Raw genomic sequence first — 12502 nt, forward strand, 5'->3', positions numbered from 1 at the left:
TGATCCTTTCATGCTCTGGGGGACATGTCAGAGGACTTGGTTTCAATTCCTGCAGCTGCGGACAGGGAGGTGCCTTAGTGGAATTATTAATTGTGGACACCCAAGAGCCTGCACAGCACAGGAGGACTGTGCTTAACCTGCATGCTTGGACCAGTCAATTGATGGTAAAACACTGCCCGTGGCTGGGCTGCCCCTGCTGGACCCTCAGGCAAGCTGTGCTGCTAAAGGAGCAACTTTTAGCCCAAATTTCAGTGATATTTACATTTTGTACAGATGCTACATGAAGATAATAAAACAGTGTATGTGTTGATTCCTCTCTTCCAGTGGCTTAGCGGTGGTTTTTTTTCCTTCTTTACATAATTGGACACTTCCAATGGCTGAAGAATTAAAGGGGAAGGTAAGAACAAATTAAATTCCAGCCTGCTTTGGCTTCTTGTTGGGATGCAGGATGGCTGAGCCATCCCCTTCCCAGCAGGAGACTGAGAGGAAGAAGTTGTTAAAATATCCTCCTCGCTGCTGGAGTGTTTTAACACCTCCTCCAAGCCCTGGATCCCGAGGGATTAGATTGGGAAGGGAGGTTGAAAGGACTCCACGGGTGTTACCAGCAGGAGCAGGGGCCGAGGCTTAAAAATCTGTCCGGAGCCTTTCCCCTCTTAGTGCTGTCTATTAAGCAGCCAACTGGTTAGTAGTAATATGGTTTTAAACCATAAAGGGGTTTGGAGGCATCTCTTGTAAGTTAATAGACTTTGTATAAACAAATGCATGGCCTTGCACTGATTTAAGTGTATTTTACTGAGTTATGGGAAAGTAACAGGTTGGTCAAGTTGTGTCTATCAAGATTAACAGAGACTATGTAGTTATGAAGAAATGTATACATTACATTTCATGCACTTTTTTTGCCTGCTCTCTCTATTACTCCTGCAAAACTTGTAAATTCCATTTTTATTTCCTCTCTTTTCTGTCATGCAATCCAATGCTAAATATGAAATACCAGCACAGAAACTGTCTTGACACTTATAATAGTGTAGTAGGAGAAAACACAATTGTTCCTTTTATTAATTGGGTTTTTAAACCCTTTGGGTAGGTGTATCATTAGACTGGTGCTAAAACAAACAAACAAACAAAGATCTAAAAATCACAAGCATTTCTCTGGATTCTTGCAGACTGTGCAGTGTATAATGTGTTCCTCTTTCACCACCACACCTGCCATGTACTCCATGCTCTAAACTGAATTAGTACTTACCAAGTAGCATTTGTAGTATATAAAAAATGAGTCCAAACCCACTGGTTTTGATTGATTTTTATTGTATTGTCCTTCCCAAAGATGGAACCCAATGGACAGGGGCCATGGATATTTGACTTCAGAATGTTCCATGTGAATTGTGGTGAGCAGAATGTCCTCCAGGAATGCTCATACTGAGTGCCCTGGTTTATAGGGGCAAGGGGATATACTCCCTGACTCTTTCCTGGGGGTGAATCAGGAATTTCACAATTCACCTGACCCACGGCTGTGATTTTCAGTTTGCTTGGCCAGTTCCTCTTAAACTTGGAATGAAAATATAAGCCTGAAAATGGAACACCCTAAAAATAAGAGCTTCTCCAAAATACTGACTCACATTGTTCACTTGTTTTAGTCCTGAAAAATAATAAGTCAAGGTTTCCAAAAATATGAACCTCCAAGCATTGTCCTTGGCACAATCAGTGGAAGACACTGGGATTTATGGAGAAGTGCCAACACACAGGACAGCACCTGGAATGCTGGGTTTTCAAGTTTTAACCTTGTATTGCTGAAAGCACTTCAAAAATTATACCCTTTCTATAAAGAAATTTGTTTGCAGCTGGCTTAGGAAAATCTGTAGCTGAGTGGAGAATTTATCTCATTAAATGGCCAATTTTGATAGTACATCGTGAGAAAAACTCGTGTCAGTTCAGAGATAAATGGACAAAATCTTTCCTGAGGCTCTTTATTCTGGGAAATACAACTCCCATCATTTTAGGAAGGTATATTTTATGCTTGGTAGACTCAGGCAGTAGAAATGGAGAACAGGTGGGTTTATCAGCAACTCTATCCTTTAATAAATATGATTATTATCTACTGATTCAAAGAAACCTCTGCCAATCTGAAAAGCACTTTTATTACGGCCGGGGAATGCAAAGGGGCAGGTGTTCTCCCCAGTGCACTCCTCCGAACCAAGAAATACGATAGCCTTTCATACAGTTTGAAAGTAGCAAGTTTAAAATTATCTTTACACACACTCTTTTTGCAGTCTGCCTTATCTAAATAGACATTTAGTTTTACCTCCTATCTTACCATTATAGAGTAGTTACATAAAGTTTTATCATTTCAAGCAGTTTCAGGTTCCCCACCCCTCTCTATGTGCTAAAAAGCCTTCCCTATTCTCTAAGCTATTTTATCTCAATTGCCCACAGTTTGGGCAGAAACTTTTAAGCAGTTTTACATTTTGCAAAGTCACACTTACATCGCTAAATAGCTCAATTTTATTTCATTTTCTATTTCACTACTGTAGATTTTCTGATCTAGAAGGTAAAGGAATATGTGACCTGACAGCCACTTAAGCCCAGGTCTGTGGTGTCACAGAGCTCCTGTGAGCTCCAACAGAGATGGAAAACTTTCCAGGAGGCAGCTGCAGGATAAGGGTTTAAATTAAATAAGAAACCAGACAGAGCCTTGCTAATACCACAAACCAGAAAAGGGTCAAGAGGATCAACCCTAAGGAAGGAAAAGGAAAAGAGTTAATCAGAAGTAAGGAATGGGAAAGCTAAATGGTTCCGTGAGCGCCGCCTTAATTACTCTCTGGTAAGGATTAGCAGAATGTTTGGAGTCAGCACTTCCTCTCCTCATCTATACCCCAACTGGAAAACTGAGACCAAAAAACCCTCAGAAAAGGGTTTTTTTTTTAAAGGGGTTTAGCAGAGCAGCTGCTCACTGGCAAAGTACCGGGAACAACAGGATCTTCTGGATCCCTGCCACAGTATTTTCTGTACAGCTCAAACTAATGTGCGAGGCAACAAAGCTAGGTCAAGTATTTCAAAGGTTCAACATTTCTTTTCAAAACTGCCAGAGAAAACAAGAACGAATCGATTTGTTGCACTCCATGGGCTGCACAGACGTTTTTCTAAGAAGCATTTGTTTTAACATCTTCCACCAAGCCCCTCTGTAAACTGGGATTACCTCTGTCTCAATTAGCATTAAACCCGGATCAACTCGTGTGGGGCCTGAGGAAAAAGCAGTTTTTACGTAAATTCTGCCCCTTTACTAATTTGCGGGGGCCTTGCTACTGAGTTTAGCACATCTTTAGCTAGATGGGATACGTTCAGGCTAAATCCCTTTTTTCTCTCCCCTAAACTGCTTTTCCTGGTTCAAGCTAAAGCAGAAGCACTTAGGAGAGACTAAGAGCCTGCTTAGCACCCATTGTGCTCGGGATGGGCTTTGTTTGCCTAATGATGCCCCATCCCAACCCCCTCCACTTCTAATTAAGAAATGATTTACCCTCTTTGCTTCTTAAGCCTCAGTAATGACACAGGTGATGGGAATTGTTCTCAGTGTGTTCCTTCTGGATTTAGGAAGAAAGGAGAGTTAAGAATTGAAGAGGTGAAGAAGCTTTTGCCCGCAAAAAAACACATTACAAGGCTCGAAGAAAGATGTCCGTGTGGCTTCTCCCAGTCCTGTCTGCTCACAGCACTGCGGTGTTTTCAACAGGAGGGTTAATTTTTGTCACTTCAATCTGTTCCTGATTGATCTGAGAGAAACCAAAATGTATCTTTGTTCAGATTTTTTGGGGGGGCAGATTTAGCCAAACTAGTGTAAAGTATGGCAGGTTTCTGTTGTATATAGCTGTCTCCACAATATTCCCGGTTTATTCCTTTTATTTTTTTCCCACTGGATCGATATCCACTACTGATTAATCCCCTCTCTGCTCGTAGAAAATTAACCCAAAGCAATTTAAAGAGCTTTTAGTTCTGTTACTGTGAATGATGATGTTTTATGTACTGAATAAAAAGCAACCTCCCTTTCTGAACAAACTAAGGGACAGCAAAGTCAGTCAAGGTTTTTCATCTCTTTCACTCTTTACCTCTTCCAAGGCCACAGAGTGTATTGGCAGAACTGAGAGGAGATTCCAACAACCCTGGCTCCATAACTTGGATGAATCCACAGTATTCATGCATTTCTTTGGCTAAGAATAATGATGGATATTTGCCTGGCATTAAGTGACACGTTTGCTTTCATTCAGCGTAGCTGCAGGTTTGAAATGTAAAACCAGAGTTGTTACAAACAGTCTGATTTTTTTCTGTTTATGCCAAGAGTTTCCCAAAGACCTGACATGATTTGTTGCAATCCAGTCAATTCAACTCTGAACTAAACAAGAAACCCCTCGAGCCTTCAGGCAGAGCTCCAGATTTGCTATTCTTCAGTCATAGGTATTTGGGCAAATGGATCAGAAATTATCAGAATGCAAAAGCCCAGTCAACCTACAGATTTCTGTGGGATCTCAAAGCAAGGAGGAGCATTCCCTGTATGGAAGTTATACTATTTCGTTAGGTGCTTCCAGAGGAAAGTGAAGGCAGTTACAATGTGAGGTCACGAGAGTGAACGTGGGCTGCTGCAGGACGCAGAGGAGGTGAGAAGGTGTAACCTCTTCTTGGAAAATAACAATTCCTGACGTGCTCCCCTTCCCTGTTAAAGGATGCCACATGTGTCTGTAACCAAGCCCTCTTGCCAGCACCCATTTTGTGTGGGTTTTAAACGAAAAAAGCTCCCTTGAGCACTAGGAGAAGGTTTGACTTGCCCCAAGGGCTGCCACTTTGCTTCTCTCCTGGCTGGCAGAGTATCCCAGTGCTCATTCCAAGCCTCATCCCTGTTGCTGAGAGCAGGCCTTGCTCCAGCAGATATAAAGGAGAGCAGCCTGGCAGTCCTGGGTGCAGATGCAGAAAGAAACTGGGAATGTTTTTCCTTCCCTAGGGAGTATGGTATGGAGCTGCTGTAGCAGCCTACTCACCCACAGACCTCCATGGATTCATGGATTTTGCTGGAATAATTTCTTTTTTCCTCTTAAGGCCTTCACAGTCACTATTGTACTGATGTGAGGTTTCCATGTGGTTCTGGTATTATGGGACTGTAATCTCCTGTTTATCAGAAACAGGGATGGAAGGATGGAATCCCAAAGGGGTCTGTCAGGTCAGAGGCTGAGGCTTCTTCCCTGGCACTGGATTATGGCAGGATCAAACTGATGCCTAAAAATGGGAGGAAAAAACCTCACTAAGGCATCAAACCCTGGCTCAGAGTGTTTGCGATTATCTCCTGTTTCACTGCTGAGTGTTTGAGTCCCTTCTTGTTGAAAGCCCACTGCGTTCACAAATGAATGGGTAACACATCTCAGTGCAAGATTCACGTGTGAATAAATTAAAAGACGGTATGTTTTGCTGGTCTGTTTTTAATTGGCCAGGCAAAATTGGGAACAATCAGGTGACCATGAGTTTGGACCACGAATTTGGCAGGCACTTTGGGTGCTGAAATTCAGAATTCAGCCCATCTTTATAGTTGAGTAGTGTTTAGTCTGTCAGAGCCTGAGAAAGCTGGTTCTGGACCCAGGCCCTCACTTAGGCTGGTGTTGGACAGATCCACAATCCAGGGGACAGGATGGTAGTTCTGGGGAGATTTTTGGGAATAGGTTTCGCAGGATCTCTGACAGGATCATCAATGTTCAGGCCCTTTCAATAGTCTGTTTTTAAAGACACCATACCACTTTTCCCAAATGAAGCCTTTTAACACACTATGGCTCAGTGATCCAGGTGCTTTACTTTTTTAATGAACATTCTATTGATAAAGTTCACAAATTTAATGAACTTGTACCATTTGCACACTGTAGCTTACAGAGGAAAAGGGGAAATAGGGAATTATTACATGAAAAAAATGTATCCATGTATATTCAGGAACACACAAGGCCCTCTGGAGGTAGCTGCCAAGGGAAGGGGAGGAACAGACTGTGCGGCATCTCCCCTGTCACACACAGCAAGTATTTGCTTTTACAGGTAACATTCTCTTCTTACACTTCTATCTCTATCATCCAAATAAAGATTTGCTGTTCAAGGTATCCAAATTAGCTTTGAAATGACAGAATAGACAACTCCTGGAACTCCAGGGGTCTGCAGATCTTCATCTCTGAGTCACTGGTCTTACAAAGAGAATCCAAACACAGCCTAGAAACTCTGACAATAAACAGATGGATGTTTTTGATTCCCTCCAGAAGAGAGCAGCTGGGGTTGCCAGCACAAACATATGTATTCCCCCAAATTAATCATAATATTCAGTCAAGGTTTGTCTCACAGTTTATCTCCAACACATGAATTAAATATTCTGGGAGTGTTTGGGATGCTGTAGGTCGGTGTATTTTGCAGTGATTCCTGCACTGCTGAAGTGAACACAGAACTGCAGCCTGGTTCTGAGACAGCACCTTCAGGCACAGACAATTCATTTGTCTTGTTCTTAACAAAGCCAAGTCAAATCAAAATAAAGTAACAAAATTAAGCCCTGGCAACTAAACAGCTGCAATACAAAATATCTTCAGCTGTGTCACTCAGAGCAGCACCTCAGCAAGGTGGGGGATGGACAACAAACATCCTTGGCACTGCTTTAATGATTAGATCCATCAGGATAGTGCTTCTGTATTTATCAATACACAGGAGAACTCCCTGGGGAGTCTGCTGAAGGGCTTGGAGCTATTTCTGCCAAAATTCTGACATTTTCCCCAGACATTTTCAGTCTACGTCACGTGGACTTCCATAAGCAGTCCCCAGCACCCAGCACTGCATAACCCACTGGGAATCTGGGGGGAAATCTGGTGGGGCCCCACTAATATTTCCTATCAGCGAGGTCAGAGAGCAACAGTTCTGCCAAAGAACTTGGCTGTGACCAGACCAGGACTTTTTATACTATTAATAATCAACAATCAATTAGTTATCATTATTATTGTAATTTTAGTATTTAATAATTTATTAAATTTATAATTATAGTATTTTAATATTAATAATTAAGAATATTGAATATATTATATAAAATACTAATGATATTAATAACAAAAGTATTTTGAAGGCTGATTAGTGAATTCTGAACAGACCTGCAGTCCAGGGAAGAGATACAGTAGTTCTGGAGGGATGTTTGGAAACAGGATCTCTGCCAGGAGCAATAATTTCATACAGATATTGACATTTTAATGTCCCCTTAGTCCAAACCCGGAAGAGGCTCAGCTATGATGGAGGGTGAAATGATTCATCTGTGCTCAGACACAATGTAATGGTAAAACTGAAGACAATTTACAACTATAGTTATAATATATAACTACATTAAAATTAAAGATGGATTATAAATCTCTCACTTGCAAAATGCTGGAGGCACAGGTAACAGGAGGATCACATCAGTGGCCTGATAATCTGGACTGATGGGTTTCGGTGGCTGCATTTCCAGGAACAATTCCAGAAGGTTGTACAGCACCTTCTGTGACCTCTCTGGGGCTGATCCCAGTTCGTGTGGAAATTCCCTGCCTGCTCAGCCATCCTTTCTCCAGGTGCTGCTGGAAATGAGTTCCTTTTACCACACAGCCCATTTTTCCTCTAAGGCTGTTCCGGAGAATAATGTCAGTGCTCTGCTGAGCAGAGTGGGGAGTGCTGGGAAGATGGGAAAGGAAAGGGAAAATTCCAGCAGCCTCTGTCATAGGGAAAGGAAATACTTGGTCCCTAAAAATCATACACATAGATAAATCACACATGACTACTCCAGTTTCAATCGCAGAAGATCCAGGAGCAAAGATGCCCCTCCAGCAGCCCTGATATTTTCCAAAGTTCCCCTGAGGGCTAACAGAGTTGGCCATCTTACAGTAAAACACATTTATTTCAGTGTCACAACCACAAAAAAACCTCAGCAGAGGTCCCACATGGACAGGGAGTGTTTTGCCAAGCAGGGTATGATTTTTCTCCTGGGTTATAAGTGATTGTTTTGTCATCATCGCTCCTGCTTCTTCTGCGGAATAAACAATCCCAACTGATTTCCCTGCTCCAGATGATCTGTCCAAGCAAATAATCTTTTTTTAAAATTTCTTTTCCCCTTGCCTAGGAGGAAGTCTTTCCTTTCCATTAGAAGATGGTTTCCTGGGTATATTGGTCAACAGTGTATGAAATGAGAGAAAGAGTGAGAGAAAAGCTCTTTGGTGGTAATTTAGGTACAGATTTATCTGTAGTCTTTCTCTGGTTTATGCCCTCCGTGACTGTCACTTCACTAAACACAGAGGGAAAAATGTCATTCTCACTGGAGTGTGTCTGGGAACTGCTTCTTTCTGCTGCAGAGAATCAAAACTCTTCATCTGTGTGTCACGAATCCCGTAGTGACAAAACCTAATGGAAATGGATCCCCGTCTATCGGGAAAGGATCCCCATTTTAGGAAGAAGGAGACTATTTTGGCATTTTAAGGCTCTGACCAACCTTAGGGGCATCCTGCTGACACCTGTGAAGTGCCCAGAAAGGTACAAATCTGGTTCAATGTGAGCTGGCGCTTTGAGGAGGAAAAGAGAACCCTGTGGGTAACATCCCCAAAACATGCTGAGACATATTCCAGCTTGGTTCCAAAAAGGAGCTGGGCTGGCACAACTAAGATGTGGAGCAGAGTTGGGATAAGGCAGCTGGGCACGAGGGAAGGGGAGCTGGGTAAGAGCAGAGCCACACTGTGTGCCAATGAACTCAGGCTTCACTCAGATATCCAACCTGCCTTGGCTTTTCCAGAGCGAGGACAGGGAAACCTCTGGAAGATGATCTAAGACCCCAAGTCATGCTTTTACTGTGAGAAGCCCTTTGCCCCCTCAGAAGAGCTGATATTTCACTCAGTTAAGCACTCAGGGTAAGATAAACCTAAAAATGAAACTCTCCCCAGATTTCATAGCCTATATAACACTCATACAGCACTGATGGGTCCCGGTTCCTTTTCCTTCTGTGGTAGGGAATAATTACTATATATTAGGCAGAATTTAAAAAATATGAGTAATAATCTATTCTGAGCTCAGCTGAGTCCCTGATGATTAGCAAATACTCCTTGTTTCATAGGGAACAGGCATTCCAAGGTGTTGAGCTATTTGAGGCATCATCTCTTCCCACAACAAAGGGATCTGGGTGTCAGAAAGAGCAAAACAGCTACCTGCTGCAAAACAAGGTCTCTTTAAAACACCTCTACCTAGCAACCCAGAGATACATCCAAAGTCACTGCTGCAAGACAATGCAGCTCATGCAGAGATCTCCTCCCTGATGGCAATGCTGATGGGATTTCTACCTTCCCTGTATCCTGGTGATGAATTTATAAGCAGATACAGGCAACTCGATAGCCCTTATCTTTTTATCCTCCCTATTCTTGTTCATATAATTGTCTAATCCTCATTTGAAACTCCCTAAGTTGTTTGCCTCAATAATTTCAGTTTTACTCCTACTCTGGAGTTTGAAGAAACACAGCACAGTGTCTCCTGCAAGAAGCATCCAAATGAGGTTTCTTTGTGGCTGGAATTCAATCTATTCTAAGTGGGGCCTCTGCTCCCTGGTGCTTTGCTTGCCAGAGGTGAGCTGAAAACAGAAGATATTCTGGCATTTACATGCAGGAATGCAAATCTGGGAAAGCTCCAGAGTTCATCTAAAATGCTGATGGAATTAGAGAGCTCCCAGTTTATGGAGCTGAAGGATACACTGTGCTCACTGCTTCTTCCCAGGAATGTGGCTGTAGGTCTCTCTCATTTCCCACAGGTCAGCAGGGAGTGGACTTCACTTTTCACTGTTGTTATATGAAGAAAATGTGAATTTTATTGAGGGTGAGGGTGTTGCTTACACTCTTGATCTCTAGAGGTGTTAATTCCAGATGTGGGGTGGTCATTAGTGCTTTTTAAACATTCATCATTCTGCTCAGGTGGAGTCTAATCTAACAGTCAGGGCATCCTCCCAGACATCAACAGGAGAGAGACAAAACCACCTAGCTCTCAGCCATGTGAACAGAGAGGAAAATGGGAGAAATCTCCCACAGCTTCCATGGAGGAAGGACACGGCCCAGCAGTGGCAAGCTCTGGTATGAGAGGAATGATGTGCTGAGCAGGGACAGCTCTAGGAGGGAAGGTATCTTTCCTCTTCTTCATGTTCCAGTCAAGCTGTAGCTCGTGCACTTCTGCTGGAGAGACAGGATGGGAAATTACTTCATCACCTGGAGTGAGTGAGTTGTTTGCTGGCAAGGAAAAATGCACCCTTTCCAAAACTCAAACCTTTTCAGGAGCTGAAAGGAGCTGGATGGAGGTTTTAAGTTTGTAAATTGTGATTAAGCCTAATTTTCTAGACTCCAGATCTACCACTGTCATTGTGACCTGTCTTAGAATGATGTCGAGAGATCTTTGCCCAAAGTGAGACCTCACTGCGAGCTGAACATACTCACAGCAAGAGAGACACCCCCAGTTCTTGGTGGCCTGTGATAATGACAGATAGGACAAATACAAGAAAAATCATCCCGGTTTTACAGGTATGGAAATATTTGATAGACATTTTACTTGCTTTGGGTGATGACACTTCATCTCCCCTCATGATGATTTTTATTCACTAACCCAATCAAATTTATTTTTCCCAAAAAAGTACTAGCCTTTCTAAAATGATTGGATCATTGAATTCTGCTTCTGTCTGTTCTGTCTAAATGACTCTGAGCAAGGTGGTTTTTTCTGTACCTACTCCCCATTCAAGCAAATGGCCACATCACCATCCAGGAAGTTGAACTAATTAACATTTTAAAGTAAAATCATTTAAAATCCCTTGGTAAGAGCTCCTGAAATTCTTTCATAGTGAAATACTATGCATTTCTTAGCTCTCTCCACCACAGAACATGAACTTGTTTAGACACCATAAGAACAACTGGTAGTAAATCACTTGCAGTGGAATGACAAGGCCAAGACATTCAGAACCTGATCTTGCCACCTATATACAATAGAAACCCTGTTACAATCATTATGTCATGGAACAGGGTGGAAAGGAGGAAGGGAAAGGAGGACAAAAATGAGGAAGCTGGTCTGGAAAAATTTAATCCCAAAGATCAGATTATTCCTGAACACTTTACTGGTGAGCAGGGCCTGGATAAATCACAGAATTACAGAATTACAGAATCATGGAATGGTTTGGGTTGGAAGGACCTTAAAGCCCATCCAGTCCCACTCCCTGCCATGGGCAGGGACACCTTCCACTAGCCCAGGTTGCTCCAAGCCCTGTCCAGCCAGGGCTCATCACTTCTCCTGGGCCCGCAAAATGCTGTTGGAGCACCTGAGCTCCTGTAGAGAAGGATCATGCCAGGCAAGTTAAGAGCTTGTTTACTGAATAACAGGTTGAGGTGAATTTTAGATCTCTCAGGAGGCTCCAGCCACATAATTGCAAACAGTTATCTGAACCTCATAACTCCAACTTGCAGTGATTAAACTGAAATTCCCATCCCAGGCCTGCTGGAAGACAAGTCCTAATAACAACTGCTAAGTCTCAATATCACATTCAGCCACCTCAGTAATCTGTTTAAAAAAGCAAACATCTGCAATCACATTATCAACTAGCCCAGAGGCTGAAATCTCCCAAGAGGGTATGTTGAGTTAGGAGAAATTTTGCTTAAAAAGGAAGCTTAAATCATCAGGATGACAAATCCCAGGCAAAGAAAGCAACAATTGCTGTAAAACCACTGTGATGAACAGCAACTTTTTTTGTCTCTCTTCAGTGCCTGAGCAATTAAAAAGCTTATAATGGATTCTCCCTCTCCTAATTGCAGGTCCAGTCTGTTATTTAAAACAACTGCTTCAGGTTTATCACAATGAGCATGGAATTCTTTCTCTGTGACAAGCACAGCTAATACTAATAATTCTTACTGGTAAATAAATAAAAATAATCCCTAACACCAACACAACCTCCCATATTTCACTGTGATAACAATGCTCTGGAGCATCTTCTCCCTGCACAATCATCATCCCAACAGCACCAGCCATCTGAGTGAGCCAGGGCAGGTTTTCTTCTTTAATGGATCAAGAGAGAGAAACCAAATGTTGAAGCTGATCTTGCTGAATGTTTTCAGGTGGCTGAACTGAACCCTTCCAGCCTTATGATCCACTCATAAAAAAAAAGCAGAGGCAGGCTCATTTTCACATGGCTCACAGCACTGCTTGGCCTTCAGTTTCTTTGGAAGTTTCTTTGGAAGAATGACAGCTTGGAGAGGTTTCTGTGCCAGGGACAACTTCAGTCAGAAGGAGGGAACTCAGTGGTTTAGGGAGAAGCTGATTCAGAGTAGGTGTCAAACACAAAGACCTCTGCCATATGGGAGGAAAAGGAAGGGGCAGAAGGCACAGGGATTCTGCTTTTCCCACTTCATGTGACCACACAGTGTCACTGCCCAGTGTGGCTGTTCCAGGCAGGACATGGATCTCAATGTGATGCTGCAGTTTGTCTGGGTTG

The 12502-nt window shown here is 42.6% G+C and overlaps 1 protein-coding gene across 1 annotated transcript in view; it reads left to right on the forward strand.

Annotated features, from left to right (window-relative positions):
* The first annotated feature begins 373 nt into the window (after nt 1-373).
* CUNH8orf48 (chromosome unknown C8orf48 homolog) overlaps nt 374-12502 on the forward strand; it is a 42281-nt gene continuing 30152 nt past the window's right edge. The window contains exon 1 of the mRNA XM_018083242.1: nt 374-397. Within this exon, the coding sequence (XP_017938731.1) occupies nt 374-397 (24 nt within the window). The remainder of the gene's footprint in view (nt 398-12502) is intronic.

This window comes from Manacus vitellinus, unplaced genomic scaffold, assembly GCF_001715985.3.
Source record: "Manacus vitellinus isolate BGI_N305 unplaced genomic scaffold, ASM171598v3 scaffold_62_pilon, whole genome shotgun sequence".
Classification (NCBI taxonomy): Eukaryota; Metazoa; Chordata; class Aves; order Passeriformes; family Pipridae; genus Manacus; species Manacus vitellinus.